The 18,768-nt window shown below is 40.2% G+C and overlaps 1 protein-coding gene across 1 annotated transcript in view; it reads right to left on the bottom strand.

Annotated features, from left to right (window-relative positions):
• LOC105607283 (kinesin-like protein KIF28P) overlaps positions 1 to 18,768 on the bottom strand; it is a 71,975-nt gene that overhangs the window by 35,153 nt on the left and 18,054 nt on the right. Inside the window, exons 4-6 of the mRNA XM_027976323.3 lie at positions 17,344 to 17,379; positions 12,137 to 12,361; positions 9,605 to 9,759 (exon numbers count right to left, since the gene is read on the bottom strand). Of these exons, the coding sequence (XP_027832124.2) occupies positions 9,605 to 9,759; positions 12,137 to 12,361; positions 17,344 to 17,379 (416 nt within the window). The remainder of the gene's footprint in view (positions 1 to 9,604; positions 9,760 to 12,136; positions 12,362 to 17,343; positions 17,380 to 18,768) is intronic.

Genomic DNA, 18,768 nt, shown 5'->3' with positions numbered 1-18,768 from the left:
GACAGGAATAGGGAGCAGATTTAAGTGCTTTCTGGTCTTTCTCTCATACTGCTTTAGGAAGATCTCATACAGTTAGGACCTGATAGGCTACAGAATCAAGTAAGAGTGAATGAGAAGTAAATGTCACTCAGGGTACTTCAGAGGAAGCGGTGTTGGCATTGAAGAGAGTGGGGAAGAGGGAGGAAATCCCATCTCTGATAAATTATAACCACAAACAAAGAAAAGAAACCCCAAAAATTAAGCTACCAGGTTTAGAAAAGAAACAAAATGATCATCTAGAAAGGTTTAGATACAGCAATTGAAATTTAAAACCCTATGGATAAGTTCAACAGTTTAGTTCAGTTCAGTTCAGTTCAGTTCAATCGCTCAGTCGTGTCTGACTCTTTGCGACCCCATGAATTGCAGCACGCCAGGCCTCCCTGTCCATCACCAACTCCAGGGGTTCACCCAAACTCATGTGAATTGAGTCAGTGATGCCATCCAGCCATCTCATCCTCGGTCGTCCCAGTCTCCTCCTGCCCCCAATCCCTCCCAGCATCAGGGTCTTTTCCAATGAGTCAACTCTTCGCATCAGGTGGCCAAAGTACTGGAGTTTCAGCCTTAGCGTCAGTCCTTCCAATGAACATCCAGGACTGGCCTCCTTTAGAATGGACTGGTTGAATCTCCTTGCAGTTCAAGGGATTCTCTTTTCGAATACCACAATTCAAAAGCATCAATTCTTCGGTGCTCAGCTTTCTTCATAGTCCAACTCTCACATCCATACATGACCACTGGAAAACCATAGCCTTGACTAGACTGAGCTTTTTTGGCAAAGTAATGTCTCTGCTTTTGAATATGCTATCCAGGTTGGTCATAACTCTTCTTCCAAGGAGAAAGCGTCTTTTAATTTCATGGCTGCAGTCACCATGTGCAGTGATTTTGAAGCCCAGAAAAATAAAGTCTGACACTGTTTCTACTGTTTCCCCATCTATTTGCCATGATGCCATGATCTTCTTTTTCTGAATGTTGAGCTTTAAGCCGACTTTTCACTCTCCTCTTTCACTTTCATCAAGAGGCTTTTAGTTCCTCTTCAGTTTCTGCCATAAGGGTGGTGTCATCTGCATATCTGAGGTTATTGATATTTCTCCCAGCAATCTTGATTCCAGCTTGTGTTTCTTCCAGTCCAGAGTTTCGCATGATGTACTCTGCATGTAAGTTAAATAAACAGGGTGACAATATACAGCCTTGACATACTCCTTTTCCTATTTGGAACCAGTCTGTTGTTCCATGTCCAGTTCTAACTGTTGCTTCCTGACTGGCATATAGGTTTCTCAAGAGGCAGGTCAGGTGATCTGGTATTCCCAACTCTTTCAGAACTTTCCACAGTTTATTGTGATCCACACAAATGCTTTGGCATAGTCACTAAAGCAGAAATAGATGTTTTTCTGGAACTCTCTTGCTTTTTCCATGATCCAGCAGATGTTGGCAATTTGATCTCTGGTTCCTCTGCCTTTTCTAAAACCAGCTTGAACATCTGGAAGTTCACAGTTCACGTTGATCTCTGGTTCCTCTGCCTTTTCTAAAACCAGCTTGAACATCTGGAAGTTCACGGTTCACGTATTGCTGAAGCCTGGCTTGGAGAATTTTGAGCATTACTTTACTAGCATGTGAGATGAGTGCAATTGTGCGGTAGTTTGAGCATTCTTTGGCATGGCCTTTCTTTGGGATTGGAATGAAAACTGACCTTTTCCAGTCCTGTGGCCACTGCTGAGTTTTCCAAATGTGCTGGCATATTGAGTGAAGCACTTTCATAGCATCATCTTTTCAGCTCAACTGGAATTCCATCACCTCCACCAGCTTTGTTCGTAGTGATGGTTCCTAAGGCCCACTTGACTTCACATTCCAGTATGTCTGGCTCTAGGTGAATGATCACACCATCGTGATTATCTGGGTCATGAAGCTCTTTTATGTAGAGTTCTTCTTGCCACCTCTTCTTAATATCTTCTGCTTCTGTTAGGTCCATACCATTTCTGTCCTTTATCGAGCCCATCTTTACATGAAATGTTCCCTTGGTATCTCTAATTTTCTTGAAGAGATCTCTAGTCTTTCCCATTCTGTTCTTTTCCTCTATTTCTTTGCATTGATTGCTGAGGAAGGCTTTCTTATCTCTCCTTGCTATTCTTTGGCACTCTGCATTCAGATGCTTATATCTTTCCTTTTCTCCTTTGATTTTCACTTTTCTTCTTTTCACAGGTATTTGTAAGGCCTCCCCAAACAGCCATTTTGCAATTTTTGAATTTCTTTTTCTTGGGGATGGTCTTGATCCCTGTTTCCTGTACAATGTCACGAACCTCCATCCATAGTTCATCAGGTACTCTGTCTATCAGATCTAGTCCCTTAAATCTATTTCTCTCTTCCACTGTATAATCATAAGGGATTTGATTTAGGTCATACCTGGATGGTCTAGTGGTTTTCCCTACTTGTTTCAATTTAAGTCTGAATTTGGCAATAAGGAGTTCATGATCTGAGCCACAGTCAGCTCCCAGTCTTGTTTTTGCTGACTGTATAGAGCTTCTCCATCTTTGGCTGCAAAGAATATAATCAATCTGATTTTGGTGTTGACCACCTGGTCATGTCCATGTGTAGAGTCTTCTCTTATGTTGTTGGAAGAAGGTGTTTACTACGACCAGTGCGTTCTCTTGGCAAAACTCTATTAGCCTTTGCCCTGCTTCATTCCGTACTCCAAGGCCAAATTTGCCTGTTACTCCAGGTGTTTCTTGACTTCCTACTTTCGCATTCCAGTCCCCTATAATGAAAAGGACATCTTTTTGGGGTTTAGTTCTAGAAGGTCTTATAGGTCTTCAGAGCACCATTCATCTTCAGTTTCTTCAGCGTTACTGGTTGGGGCATAGGCTTGGATTACTGTGATAGTGAATGGTTTGCCTTGGAAACGAACAGAGATCATTCTGTTGTTTTTGAGACTGCATCCAAGTACTGCATTTCAGACTCTTTTGTTGACCATGAGGGTTACTCCATTTCTTCTAAGGGATTCCTGCCCACAGTAGTAGATATAATGGTGATCTGAGTTAAATTCACTCATTCCAGTCCATTTTAGTTTGCTGATTCCTAAAATGTTGATGTTCACTCCTGCCATCTCCTGTTTGACCACTTCCAATTTGCCTTGATTCATGGACCTAACATTCCAGGTTCCTATGCAACAGTGCTCTTTACTGCCTTGGACCTTGCTTCTATAACCAGTCACATCCGCAACTGGGTATTGTTTTTGCTTTGGCTCCATCCCTTCATTCTTTCTGGAGTTATTTCTCCACTGACCTCCTGTAGCATATTGGGTACCTACCAACCTGGGGAGTTCCTCTTTCAGTATCCTATCATTTTGCCTTTTCATATTCTTCATGGGGTTCTCAAGGCAAGAATACTGAAGCGGTTTGCTGTTCCCTTCTCCAGTGGACCACATTCTGTCAGACCTCTCCACCATGACCCATCCATCATGGGTGGCCCCACACAGCATAACCCCACACTAGCCAATCTGATCACATGTACCACAGCCTTGTCTAATTCAATGAAACTAAGTTCAACAGTAGACGCCGTGATAATTGAATTAGTGAACTAGAGAGTTAAAAAGAAATCTAGATTGCAGCCTGGAGACAGAGATGAAAAATCAGAAAGATAGGTTAGGAGACATGGAGGACAGGAAAAGAAGATTCAAATAGGGAAATTGAAGTTCCAGGAGAGAAAGGAGAAAAAAAAATATGCAGAATCAATATGTGAAACATAATGACTGAGAATTTTTTAGTGTTGATGAAAATCACTATCATAGAGCTATGGAGACTAAAAAATTCCAAGCAGGATAAATAAACTGCAACAGAATTAAATTGCAGAATACCAAATAAGAAGAGTTTAAAAGCAGATAGGGAAAAAGATTGTCTTCAGTGGAATAGTAATTAGGCCAACAACAGAAAACAGTAGAATGGTATCATTAATAAGCTGAAAGAAAATACTACTTATCTAGAATTATATACCCAGCAAAATTATCTTTCAAAAATGAATTGAAATAAGAAATTTCAACCAAACAAAAACTAAAGTTGCTGTCAGCAAATGGTCATTTAGGGAAAATCTAGAGAATATTTCAATCAGAAGGAAACTGATTTTATATAGCAGCTCTGAAGTTTAAGAAGGAATGAATAAAAATAATTTAAAAAATAGATAAATGTGAATGAACACTAACTGTATGAAACAGTAATAATACTATTTGGGGGTTAAAGAGTAAAATTAGAATATATGTCAACAATGACATATGTAAGATGGAGATCTTCGTATTGTCCAAGGATGTGTGTGCTCAGTTGCTCACTGTGTCTAACTCTTTGCAACCCCGTGGACTGTAGCCCACCAGGCTTCACTGTCCATGAGATTCTCCAGGCAAGAATACAGGAGTGGATTGCCATTTCCTTCTCCAGGGGATCTTCCTGACCAGGGGTGGAAGATCTTCCTGACCTGTGTCTCTGGCATCTTCTGCATTGGCAGGCAGATTCTTTACCACTGCACCACCTGAGAAGCCCATTATCCATGAATAGGTTGAAGTATTTATTATTTTTAGACTTTGACCACTGAGCAGATGAAAAAGCCAGGAAATAGTTTAAAAAAAAAAACATGTTGAATTTTGACATATGACAGAGGTAGCATAGAAGGTCACTGGGAGAAAATTGCAGAGGAAGGTAAACTTCCAAACTCATTCTATGAGGCCACCATCACCCTAATACCAAAACCTGACAAAGATGTCACAAAAAAAGAAAACTACAGGCCAATATCTCTGATGAACATAGATGCAAAAATCCTCAACAAAATTCTAGCAATCAGAATCCAACAACACATTAAAAAGATCATACACCATGACCAAGTGGGCTTTATCCCAGGGATGCAAGGATTCTTCAATATCCGCAAATCAATCAATGTAATTCACCACATTAACAAATTGAAAAATAAAAACCATATGATTATCTCAATAGATGCAGAGAAGGCCTTTGACAAAATTCAACATCCATTTATGATAAAAACTCTCCAGAAAGCAGGAATAGAAGGAACATACCTCAACATAATAAAAGCTATCTATGACAAACCCACAGCAAACATTATCCTCAATGGTGAAAAATTGAAAGCATTTCCCCTAAAGTCAGGAACAAGACAAGGGTGTCCACTTTCACCGCTACTATTCAACATAGTTCTGGAAGTTTTGGCCACAGCAATCAGAGCAGAAAAAGAAATAAAAGGAATCCAAATTGGAAAGAAGAAGTAAAACTCTCACTGTTTGCTGATGACATGATCCTCTACATGGAAAACCCTAAAGACTCCACCAGAAAATTACTAGAGCTCATCAATGAACATAGTAAAGTTGCAGGATATAAAATCAACACACAGAAATCCCTTGCATTCCTATACACTAGTAATGAGAAAGTAGAAAAAGAAATTAAGGAAACAATTCCATTCACCATTGCAACGAAAAGAATAAAATACTTAGGAATATATCTTCCTAAAGAAACTAAAGACCTATATATGGAAAACTATAAAACACTGATGAAAGAAATCAAAGAGGACACTAATAGATGGAGAAATATACCATGTTCATGGATTGGAAGAATCAATATAGTGAAAATGAGTATACTACCCAAAGCAATTTACAAATTCAATGCAATCCCTATCAAGCTACCAGCCACATTTTTCACAGAACTAGAACAAATAATTTCAAGATTTGTATGGAAATACAAAAAACCTCGAATAGCCAAAGCAATCTTGAGAAAGAAGAATGGAACTGGAGGAATCAACTTGCCTGACTTCAGGCTCTACTACAAAGCCACAGTCATCAAGACAGTATGGTACTGGCACAAAGACAGACATATAGATCAATGGAACAAAATAGAAAGCCCAGAGATAAATCCACACACATATGGACACCTTATCTTCGACAAAGGAGGCAAGAATATACAATGGAGTAAAGACAATCTCTTTAACAAGTGGCGCTGGGAAAACTGGTCAACCACTTGTAAAAGAATGAAACTAGATCACTTTCTAACACCGCACACAAAAATAAACTCAAAATGGATTAAAGATCTAAATGTAAGATCAGAAACTATAAAACTCCTAGAGGAGAACATAGGCAAAACACTCTCAGACATAAATCACAGCAGGATCCTCTATGATCCACCTCCCAGAATTCTGGAAATAAAAGCAAAAATAAACAAATGGGATCTAATTAAAATTAAAAGCTTCTGCACAACAAAGGAAAATATAAGCAAGGTGAAAAGACAGCCTTCTGAATGGGAGAAAATAATAGCAAATGAAGCAACTGACAAACAACTAATCTCAAAAATATACAAGCAACTTATGCAGCTCAACTCCAGAAAATAAACGACCCAATCAAAAAATGGGCCAAAGAACTAAATAGACATTTCTCCAAAGAAGACATACGGATGGCTAACAAACACATGAAAAGATGCTCAACATCACTCATTATTAGAGAAATGCAAATCAAAACCACAATGAGGTACCACTTCACACCAGTCAGAATGGCTGCGATCCAAAAATCTGCAAGCAATAAATGCTGGAGAGGGTGTGGAGAAAAGGGAACCCTCCTACACTGTTGGTGGGAATGCAAACTAGTACAGCCACTATGGAGAACAGTGTGGAGATTCCTTAAAAATTGCAAATAGAACTCCCTTATGACCCAGCAATCCCACTTCTGGGCATACACACCGAGGAAACCAGAATTGAAAGAGACACATGTACCCCAATGTTCATCGCAGCACTGTTTATAATAGCCAGGACATGGAAACAACCTAGATGTCCATCAGCAGATGAATGGATAAGAAAGCTGTGGTACATATACACAATGGAGTATTACTCAGCCGTTAAAAAGAATTCATTTGAATCAGTTCTGTTGAGATGGATGAAACTGGAGCCGATTATACAGAGTGAAGTAAGCCAGAAAGAAAAACACCAATACAGTATACTAACACATATATATGGAATTTAGGAAGATGGCAATGACGACCCTGTATGCAAGACAGGGAAAGAGACACAGATGTGTATAACGGACTTTTGGACTCAGAGGGAGAGGGAGAGGGTGGGATGATTTGGGAGAATGACATTCTAACATGTATACTATCATGTGAATTGAATCGCCAGTCTATGTCTGACGCAGGATGCAGCATGCTTGGGGCTGGTGCATGGGGATGACCCAGAAAGATGTTATGGGGAGGGGAGGTGGGAGGGGGGTTCATGTTTGAGAATGCATGTAAGAATTAAAGATTTTAAAATTTAAAAAAGAAAAAAAAAAAAGAAAAAAAAACAATAAAATAAAAAAAAAAAAGAAGATCACTGGGAGAGGACAGACTATTCAACAACAAATGAGACAAAAAAAATTGATAATCTGTAAGGAAAAAGTAATGAAAAGGATGCCTACTTTACACTATACACAGAAATCAACTCCAGATAGACAGGGTTTAAGCACAAATATTCTTAAACACACAGAACATGAAAAAATGCAAAACATACGCCATAACTTCTGCTCATCAATAGACATCTTTTAAAGTGAAAACACAATCTACTAACTGGGAGAAGATACTTATGATACATAGACCTGAGAAAAGAGTAATAAAAATATGTTTAAAACATCTACAGATCAATGAAAAAGACAGTAAATAAATAGAATAAAGGGGAAAACATAAGAACAGGTATTTTTTTGCTAAAAAAGAAATCAAATGTTGTTCAAGCTTGCTAGTAACCAGGGCTCTCAAGACCACAGTAAAGTGTGTTTGAAAGTGGAAGTCGCTCAGTCGTCTCTGACTCTTTGTGGCCCCGTGGACTGTACAGTCCATGGAATTCTCCAGGCCTTTCCCTTCTCCAGGGGATCTCTCCAACCCAGGGATAAAACCCAGGTCTCCCGCATTGCAAGTGTATTTTCTACCAGCTGAACCACCACAGAAGCACAAGAATACTGGAGTGGGTAGCCTATCCCTTCTCCAGGGGATTTTCCCGACCCAGGAATCGAATTGGGGTCTCCTGCATTGCAGGCGGATTCTTTACCAACCGAGTTATCCCAGAAGCCCAAAGTATGTTTATGCCCATTTAATTGGTAAATGTCAAGAAATCTGACAACATCAAGCCTTAGAAAAGATGTGGATTAATGGGATATGTTATACATTGCCACTGGGAATGTTAACTGGACTAACAAATTTGGAGAACAATTTATCACCATCTAGAAAAATTAGGTATTCACACACCTTGTATATAAAGCACAATAATTTCAGTTGCTGATATAAAAAATCCTTTAGTATATTGATACTCAGTGACTTTATGAGAATGTTCATAGTAGCACTATTTGTAAAAGACAAAAAAAAAACCCCAAAACAAAACAATAACCCTGGAAACAACCAAATTAACAATTAACATGAGAATGAAGGAATAAATTGTGGCATATTTCCACAATGGATGACTACATAATAATGAAAAAGAAGTAATAACATGGATGCTGTAACAAGTGCTACTGTAACAATATGGATAAATCTCATAGATACAATGTTTAGTAAAAGAACAGAAAATAAATTAACTAGAGCCACACATTAGATAGATGGATATTGTTAATAATGTTGAATCTAAAAACAAACTATACTCCTGGGTATATACTAAAAAGAAATGAGTAATTATTTTCCCCAAATTATATGTACAAAAATGTTTGTAACAACTTTATTCATAATAGTTAAAACCTGGAAACAAACTAAATGCCCATCAAATAGAAGAATGGATAAATAATGGTATATTCCTACAATGAAATAATCCATAACAATGAAAAAGAACTAATAATTGCTAAGCAAAACATCATGGATAAGTCCCATAGAAACAATCCTCAGTGAAAGAAGCCAGATATAAAAGACAATGATCTGATATAAGTGATTGCATTTATATGAAAATCAAAACAGCTAGGCAAAAATAAATCTTTGATAACAGGTTGATTTCTTTTGTTGGGATTAAGCCAAAGAGAAGGCATGAGGGGGTTTTCTGGGTTTTGGAAATGTACTATATCTCAGTCTAGTCATTAATTACATAGATATATACATATATGAAAATCCATTGAGCTGAACATTTAAGATTTGTGCACTTCACTATAATTAATTTATATCTAAATAACTTTTAAAATGCAAGATCCAGAAAATAATATATTTCACCCTTTTATAAAATTAAAAAATCAGCGCTACTGAATATAATATTCACGTGTGATAAAATAAGAAAAGAAAGAAAAAGGGAAGAAAGGAAGGGGAGAAAGAAAGTGGGGAGGGAGGGACATACATAAAACAAAAAATTCAAGATGATGGTCACCTCCAAGGGGAGCAAGATGGTGATTACCTCCAACTGTTTTTTGGATTTGGTGGTAGTTTTATTAGTGTTTGTTATTTCATCTAAAAGCAATTAATTAGTTTGAAATAAAATCTAGGAGAGGCCAGAAATAAACCAATGATGCTAGTTGGTCATGAACCAAGGGTTATGATTAATCTAAATTTTGATATTTGAAGTCACTTTTACGGCACAAATAATTACCCGTCCACTGATTATTTACCTGATGACATTTCCTAAATTGGTTAAACTTAGGTTAACGCGTGATCCTTCCCGCAGTCTGTCTCCTTCTGATCCTGAAGATTTCTGCCTTTCACTTCCAGCTAAATCTACCAAGTTAATACTGGACAGTTTGGTGAGGTCTCTATCTAGGAAAACCTGCAGGAAAGCACCACAAGTAATGCTATTAGAGGGGTAGCAGGCTACATGAGAAGTCAATCTATTTTACATTTACATTCTGAAATATTTTTCTAATTGTATTTCACACTCAAAAAAGATATAATAAAATTTGCAAGTTAAAATGCCATCCTCTTTACAATGACATTTTACAATAACATTATTAGGTCCAAACATCTCAGTTGCCCCTTCCCTTCTGTAACATTATTTCCAGTTATGTATTAGATACGAATTATTGTCCTAATATTTCTGTAATCATTAAGTGTTTTTTTTTCTGGCCATGTCAGGTGGCATGTGGGATCTTAGTTCTCTGATAGGGATTGAACACGTGCCTCCTTCAGTGGAAGTGCAGAGTCCTAACCACTTCCCAATCAATAAATATTTTAAAGATACTGTGAAATCTGCAAAGTAAGTAGCTGTTCAGGATGGTGTAGTCATGTAGTGGAAAGAATGCTGCAGGTTCTCTTGCTGTCATGTAACTGTGAGCAAGTGATTTAACTTTTCTCAGTTGTAAAATCGGGATGATAGCATATTACTGGGATGTTATGAAGATAAAGTATCATAGATGTAATGTTTCTAATCATGCCTGGGATACATTATTAGGTGATAATATTGCTACTGACACCAATAAACAGAGTATGCTCGTTTACATCCAGTTAATTTTGTCTCCCACCCCTAAAATATCAAATTAAAAAATAGCACAGAAAACCATATATAAAGTCTATGAATGTAACACTTTATATTAATTATATAGTACATACAAAGTCTATGAATATAGAGTGAATGTTACATTCATATAAAGTGAATGTTATATTCATATAAAGTCTATCAATGTAACATCTTACCTACATTGTAAAAATCAAGTGAATAATAATTAAAAGTTTACTTGTGTGCTTAGTTGCTCAGTCCTGTCCAACCCTTTGTGACCCTATGAACTGCAGTCTGCCAGGCTCCTCTAATCCATGGGATTCTCCAGGCAAGAATACTGGAGTTGTGTAGCCATTCCCTTTTTCAGGGGATCTTCCTGACTCAGGGATAGAACCCAGATCTCCTGCATGGTAGGAGGATTCTTTACTGTCTGAGTCATCAGGGAAGTTTACAGAGTTCTTTAAAACATAGTATCTTGGGCTTCCCTGGTGGCTTAGTGGTAAACATTCTACCTGCCAGTGCAGGAGACATGGGTTTAAACCCTGGTGTGGGAAGATCCCACATGTAATGGGGCAACTAAGCCCATGTGCCTCAGCTATTGAGCCTGTTCTCTAAGCCCATGGTCCACAGCAAGAGAAGCCATCTCAATGAGAAGCCTGCGTGCTAACTAGAGAGTAGACCCTGCTCATTGCAACTAGAGAAAAGCCTGCAGAGCAACGAAGATCCAGCCCAGCAAAAAATAAAATAAATACAAAGCTTAAAATGTAATATCTTTAAAAAAAAGTAATATCTAAACTTCCCAACATTCCTACGAGGATAACTGTCTCATTTTACAGACCAAGAAGCTGTGACTCAGGAAAGGTAGGTTATTTCCCACGATTTCAGAGCTGGTAAATGGATTCCTACATGGTCTAGTGTTCTTCAACCGATCCTGGCTAGAACAGGACAATCTTCATTTATTACTATTTTATCTATTACTAGCGCTGTGGCTTAGGAGAAGGAGGTGGTAAAATTGTAGCTAACTCTCATGCTTACCCAGGCTTTTATGATAACCATTTCTGAGTCAAATTGTCCATAATTATAGCTATCATTCCCTACATCATTCCCAACCAAGGAGAATGGAGGAGGAAAGTATGCTTTAGCTTATCAAAGATTCTAGCTAGTGGAGCATTACATGGATGACATGGTTTCAAAGGCTTTATCTTGGACTTGCAAATTTCAGAAAGACACTTCAGTATCTGGTTGTCCTCTAGGCTCATGGACCTGAAAGCTGACCATCATTATATTGGTGATGCATGGAAGGACCGTTACAAGGAATTCTCCGTGACAAACCACAGACTCACTCTCCTATTTCCACAATTTCACCAAATTGGGGGTCAAAACCTGTTTCTCAAAGTATGTAATTTACTTGAGGGAAAATAGCCTTTAGCCCTACAGGCATTTCTGGGACCTTACTAGTGACCTTCTATCGGTAATGGGATCACTTAGGCCAGAGTGGGGCATGGATGTGGCAGTAGGGAGGCAGGAAAAGACAAGTGTCTTACTTTCTCCTGCTTCTGACCCTATAGTCTGTGTTCAGAAATAGTTGTCTTAATCCATAGATCAAATCTAAAAAACTCCATAATACTCACCAGCCCATAATGCTACTGGGAACACATCCCCAGACCCCCTCGGTGAGAGGTGGGGACATTGGCATCCAGTTGAATCTCACCTGCTTGAACTGAATGGTGATGATCATGTGAGACCGGCTGCTGCTGGCATTCATGTTGGTCGAAGCTGTGGTCCTTATTTTTGCTCCTTGTTCCATCAGTCTTTCAATCTGGGCATAGTTCTCACAAGGCACTGACTTCAGACCATCCACATAAAAGCCCAGCTGTTGGTCCTCCCTTACTCTTAGCCCTCCAGGTTTCTTGATCCTGGATAGCAAATCTCTCACCTGTGGTAAAACAAGTAACACAAACTTCAGGAAGGCACGAAGTTTTGTTGACTTCACTGCTATAGCTCCTCGTAGAATATAGTACATGCTCAGTAAATATATATTGGATGAATAAATAAATGTTAAAGTTCTGTAGGTACCAGACAGCCTCATGACTTACAATAAGTAAGAAACAGAGAAATGACAAGTAAGAAAATAGAGAAACCTGTTGTAGTTAGTGAAATCAGAAGCTTTGGTTTTTTTTTAAGGATTTCAGTTTTATTATTTTCAAGTACCTACAGCACTTCAGGGCTTCCCTGGTAACTCAGACGGTAAAGAATCTGCCTGCCAATGCAGGAGACACAGGTTCAGTCCCTGGGTGGTAGAGGATCCTCTGGAAATGGCAACCCACTCCAGTATTCTTGCCTGGAGAAACCCATGGACAGAGGAGCGTGGTGGGCTACAGTCCATGGGGTCGCACAGAATTGGACATGACTGAGCCAGTAAACAACAACAACAAGAGCAGTTCAACCAGCCTGCAAACCCCTGAGGGTGGGAGTTGACTAGTAAATCCTAACATAGCTCCTGACACATAGTAGGCACCCAGTGAAATGCTTCTGGAGAGAACAGTGTAACCGGAGCTAAGTTAACAAGAAATGTTTAATACATTGCATGTAGGATATTGGGGGAACTGCTTCTGTAGCATGAAAAAATATTTAGTTGTATCTATAGTTGTCTGACTTTAAATGAAAGTGAAACCGTTAGTTGCTCAGTTATGTCTGACTCTTTGTGACCACATGGAGCCTGCCAGACTCCTCTGCCCATGGAATTCTCCAGGCAAGAATACTGGAGTGGGTAGCCATCCCCTTGTCCAGGGGATCTTTCTGACCCAGGGATCGAATCTTGTCTCCTGTGTTGCAGGCAGATTCTCTACCATCTGAGCCACTGAGGAAGCCCCAGTGGTGATTTTAAAGCATTTGTGGTTGAAAATATTGTTCTCTTATTAACCTAAGTATGTTCCTAGAAATCTTGTTAACTCTTGCAGTTGATTAGCAACTCCTTTGTAGATAACACACAAATAAATGATCTCTTTCTGAATTGTCACAAATTTTGTATCACAAAATAATGAAGTCTTACTTTTCTAAGAACAGTGATAAATGAAACTTAATTAAAAGTTCATAACATTCAAAGTACCTAATGTTCTGCCTCAGTTAAATCATGCTGCCACAAACGCCACCACTCTGAATCTCTACTTTCAAGAAATTTATCTAACCCAAACAGGATTTGCCATAAGCAAACCTAACACAAAAATATAGGTAAAAAATTATTATTATTATTATTATTGGAGATTTGTGTGATGTCACACTTAGACCGTGGCCTCAGGTGAAAACCCATGTTGCATTTCCCCCCAGAAAGCCACTTCTGCCGGGGCACAGCAGGTCGAGCTATGGGAGCCTGCTAGAGCCTGAGCCTCTGCAGAGGGGAGTTGGTGTTACATGATGCAGTGAGGTCTGGGCTGGGAATCTGACCTGGGTTCTTACTTCTGGTTCTGCCTCCAAACTATGAGAGCTTTGGAGAGTCTCCTACACTGCCAGGGTTTTCCTCATAAGAGGAGGGGAATGGACTGAATGATTTCTAAGATCTCCCCCAGCTCAAATATTCTGTAGCTTTAAGTCCTAGAGTCAAGTTGCTAGGGAACCACTGACAGAAACCACCAGCCTCGGCCAGGCACAATGATAACCGCTTGTATGAGCTGTCTCACACCAGGAGGTCCCTCCTGATAAGGAACTTGGTGCTGGCGCAGAAAACTAACTGGGAGAATTCAGGAGGGGCCAAAAGGAGAGAGCAGACACCACCCCATAATATGTCTTACTAACCTCCCAGAATCCTTCATGCTGGAGTCCATCTTAGCTGAGAGATGCTCACACCACAAGGAAGGACTCTGAGTTAGGCCAAATATGGGCCAAGCAAGATGTCTGGCCAGAGACAACCTGGAAACTAAACCCATCACCACAACACCCAAGACTGCCAGCCACGTGGCCGAGCAGTTCTCCTGGATCCCCTTACCCTGCTGCTCTCCTCCCAGGCACCCCTTTCCCAATAAGGTCTTTAGCTTTGTCCTATGTATCTCTCAGATAATTCTTTTCTGAGGGCTAGATAAGAACCTACTCTTGGCCCAGGAAAGGGTTCCCCTTCCTGCAACAGAGGCAAGATCACACACAGATTGAATTCAGGCAAGAAAAGTTAGGACAGTGGACAGAAGAGCCAGAGATAGGAAGACATTGAAATGGTGACAACTTCTGCCTTAGCTAGAAAGCCTTTCCTATAACTTCCACTGAGCAATATAAATTGTTAAGAAGTGGCATCTAAGGCTGAAGATACGTCTGAATAGGGCTCATTAGAAAAAAAAAAAGCTAAGTAGATTTAACCAGATAGAATGGAAGTGTGAGGGCCCAGAGATGAGGGCAGTTCCTGGCACTGGACTCTCCAGGTAGTACCTGGAGACTGAGTCAATGATGAGACCTTCCTCACTCACTTCAGCCCCTATGGGACTCTCCTAGCTCTGCCTCTCTCTGGCACTTCTTCAAATACAACTTCACTCTGCTGCTAGAGAGATCTTCTAAACCCAAGGCTGACTTTCTTATTTCCCTGTTTAGAATCTTTCGCTGATGCTCCATTGCCTACCAAAGGGCCTTTGCCTTCTGGCAACTGATGTTTAGCTCCCTCTCCTGATGCTTCCCCATTCTCACCCGCCTGCATGCCTCTAACTCTGGTTACCTGGAGCCCTCACTGTTCCCTTAAACGCCATGTGCTTTCACGTGTCCCTGGACTTGCTGGTACTAATCATGCCACCTAAAATGCCCCCAACCCTCCTCCTGGCTCACCAAACTCATTGCATCTTTCAAGATCCAGTCTAACTCCTCTGTTTACAAACACCACCAACAATCGCAGGTAGTATTAGTTGGTCTCTCTTCTATGCCTTTTTACCATTCATGCAGCATACATGATATATTTTATTACTGTCTGGAGAGGATGTAAAATCTACCACCAAGCTTCTCCATGGCAGAAATCACATCTTAGCTTTTATTCATCCTCAGAGTCTAGTATGATGTCTGAAATATTAAAAGTATCTAATAAACTTCACTTAGACTATTGAAGTACTACTGGAAAAATACCAGACTCCAAGCTGGTAAGACATGAAGAGGTTATAAGTATGTCCATGTCCTTATTTTAGAGATGAGAAAACAAAATTCCAGAGAGATTATCTTCATTAATAGGTTATCAGTAGGGGGCCCACAACAGGAGGCCATTTCCCTGTTCCTTCCATCTGAACTTGGTAATGAAGTGAAGCTGCCTATTTGGTATGAAATAAAGGAGTCATACTGTCTTCCAGGCCCATCACTTTGAAAGAAATAGAAACTTAGTCAGTGACCTTAGCATAACAACCCATTTGAATTTGCTATCAACCTTCAACAATAATAAATGGCTCATGCAAGCATATGAGAAACAAAATGGATATTTTCTCTCCTTAATATAAAGAGAAAAACATGGGTGGATTTATTCCATCAATGTTTATTTAGCAATGATTAAGTGCAAGACTTTGGATAATGCTTGGAGTCATATAAGAAATCTTAGGATATGAAACTGCCCTTAAGAAACTTACAATTATAGATACCTTTGTGAATTTATCCATTCAGCAATCCTTAGGGGCATCCATTTTAAACCAAATGTTATACTGCTGGTGCCGCTAAGTCGCTTCAGTCGTGTCCAACTCTGTGCAACCCCACAGACGGCAGCCCACCAGGCTCCCCCGTCCCTGGGATTCTCCAGGCAAGAACACTGGAGTGGGTTGCCATTTCCTTCTCCAATGCATGAAAGTGAAAAGTGAAAGGGAATATTATACTAAGTATTGCAAATAGAAAGGTGTAATCCTTTGTTCTGGAAATATAAATATGGAAATAAAATTTTATAGCATAAGGGCAAAGGGAAAGGGTAGAATGAAAAAGGACTTTCTGAATAACTAGTATTTGCTCAGCACTACGTCTCAATGTGTGGTCTAGTTTATTGTATTTATTTTAAAAAATATTTATTTATTTGGCTGTGCTGGGTCTTAGTTGCAGCCTGGGGGATCTGTGACCTTCACTGCAGCATGCAGGATTTTCAGTTGCGACATGTGGGCTCTAGTTCCCTGACCAGAGATCAAACCCTGGCCTCCTACATTGGGAGCGTGGAGTCTTAGCCACTAGGTCACCAGGGAAGTCCCTGGTTGTGTCTTATTTTAAATTCTCTGCTTTATAAATAAGCAATCTGAGCTCTGAGACAAAGTAATTGTTCAAAGTCACAAAGCTAGTAACTGAGAGAGCAGGGATCTGAAACCATATTCCAACTTCGATCAGATTTGCTAAATGGCTGAAAAAATCAAAAGAAAAATATTTCGTGACACATGAAAATTATGTGAAATTCAAGCCTCAGTGTCTAGAAACAAAGTTGTATTGGTACACAGCTCACTTACCCTTCACTCACACTTCAGCTGTGGCCGTTTTTGCTCTCTCAGGGGAGAGTACAGTAGTTGTGATAGAGACTTCAAGGCCCTCAAAGTCTAAAATACTTCCTGTTTGTACTTTGAAGATAAAGTTTGCCAACCCTCATGCTGAAGCCAACTGCTTTAGGATGTATAGATAAGCTGACATTTGAACTGGACTTGAAGTTCAGTGGTTTCTCTAAGACCAGAGAAACCAAGAAGGGTATTCCAGGCAGAGGAAGGATAGATGTTGGAGAGGACATACTGTGGAAAGGGAGAAAGGTTCTATGTGGCTGATGCAAGGAGTGTGTAGAGACAGAAGGACATAAGATGAAGCGGCACCTAGCTAAAATGAGGTAGGTTAGGGCTGGATAGCCGATGCCAGGCTAACAGGTAGGATGGATGAGGGGGAGCCCCTGCCATTTTGTAAGCTGCAGAGAATCACTTAGAATTGTCTGTCAAAAAATGTAATCGTTGTTACCTGTTCGTTGTAAATTTCCAGCATGCTGAATGTAACCTATATAGGAAAGAGCATAAAGTAAATTAAGATTCTCTTGAAACTTTGGGAGGAAAAAAAAAAAAAAGGACTATGGAAACAACATAAATGTGCAATAAAGGAAAAAGCTAAATATTAAAATAGTGACACTCAGCGTCACATGCAGTATGAGATTCTGAAATAATTTTAATGACATGGAGGAAGTTCTTAACATAAACTAAAACCAGATACCAAAGTGTGTGTGTGTGTTGGTCTTGATTGTGAACAGGAAAAAAAAAGCTTTTTCCTTATTGTTCACTCTCCAATCTGAACATACGCAGAGAAAAAGATTGATCTTTACCCTACCATGCATTTGGAGCAACGTTAGCCAATCTCCTACCTCCTAAACAGAAGCTTGGAGGAAACTCAGTGACTCTAGTCTAGAGAAAAGGCTCTGAAATACTGACATTTCGCAGCCACTATACCCTCTTTGGGAAAAGCTGGCTTGTCTGTTAGTCACCCTCTGGTGAGTCTTGCCAGTCAAATCCCACCTCCCAAGAACTTCCAGCTAGCTTCAGAGAGCATCACAGTTTTAAAATGAACAAATGGGAGGGAAGGTCAAAATGGTAGAATAGGAGGATATGAAGCTTACTTCCCTCCACTTACACATCAGTAACACATCTACAAGTAGAGCAATTCTCACCAAAATTTAGTTGGAAACTGGCTGAAAGACTTACACAACCAAGGCTGTAGAGGAGATCCGCACAGAATTAGGTAGGAAAGGAAGAGAAGGAATCAGTTTGGGGTCTGCTCCCCGGGAGGGACACAGAAGAGGAGAGATATTGCAGGCTTGAAGGGAGTGAGAGGTATGAAAACACAATGGGCAACCCAGCCCGGGATCTGTCACCAGGAGGATGAGTCCCCCTAGCGGGGCCGGAAACCAGTGGGACTAACAGAGGGCTGTAATCAACCTAGAGTCCACCGCTAAGAATGTGCCCACACTTGCTCACTCCAGAAACAAGGCACAGAAGACAGATTAAACCTGCAGGGGACTCTGCTCAGTTTCCTGAAACTGCCCTGGCGTGCCCCGCCCCCAGCCAGAGACAGCAACCACTCCACCCCATCTTGTCTCGGCACTGCTGCCCTCTGGGCGTAAGGGGGCTGGTGCCGGGAGGGGGAAGAACACACACTGAGAACGCAGGAGCCGTCTGGGACCCAACCCTCTAGGCATCTGCTCTGGCCACCTGGGACTCGACGCCGCCCCCTACTGGGCAGTGACAGCCACTGAGCAGAGGAGAAGCCTCAGCTCACACCTGGCTCTGACCCTAGCCCCTCCATTTCCAGAACTTCCCAGACAAGCAAACACTAAGAATTTATCAATACTAAGTCAACCCTAAAAGCAACGTTAATAGGTCTTCTCTAAGTGGAAAA

Source organism: Ovis aries, chromosome 12 (assembly GCF_016772045.2).
Source record: "Ovis aries strain OAR_USU_Benz2616 breed Rambouillet chromosome 12, ARS-UI_Ramb_v3.0, whole genome shotgun sequence".
Lineage (NCBI taxonomy): Eukaryota > Metazoa > Chordata > Mammalia > Artiodactyla > Bovidae > Ovis > Ovis aries.
Note: the sequence above shows the minus strand (reverse complement) of the source record. Positions and strands in the feature narration are given on the sequence as shown.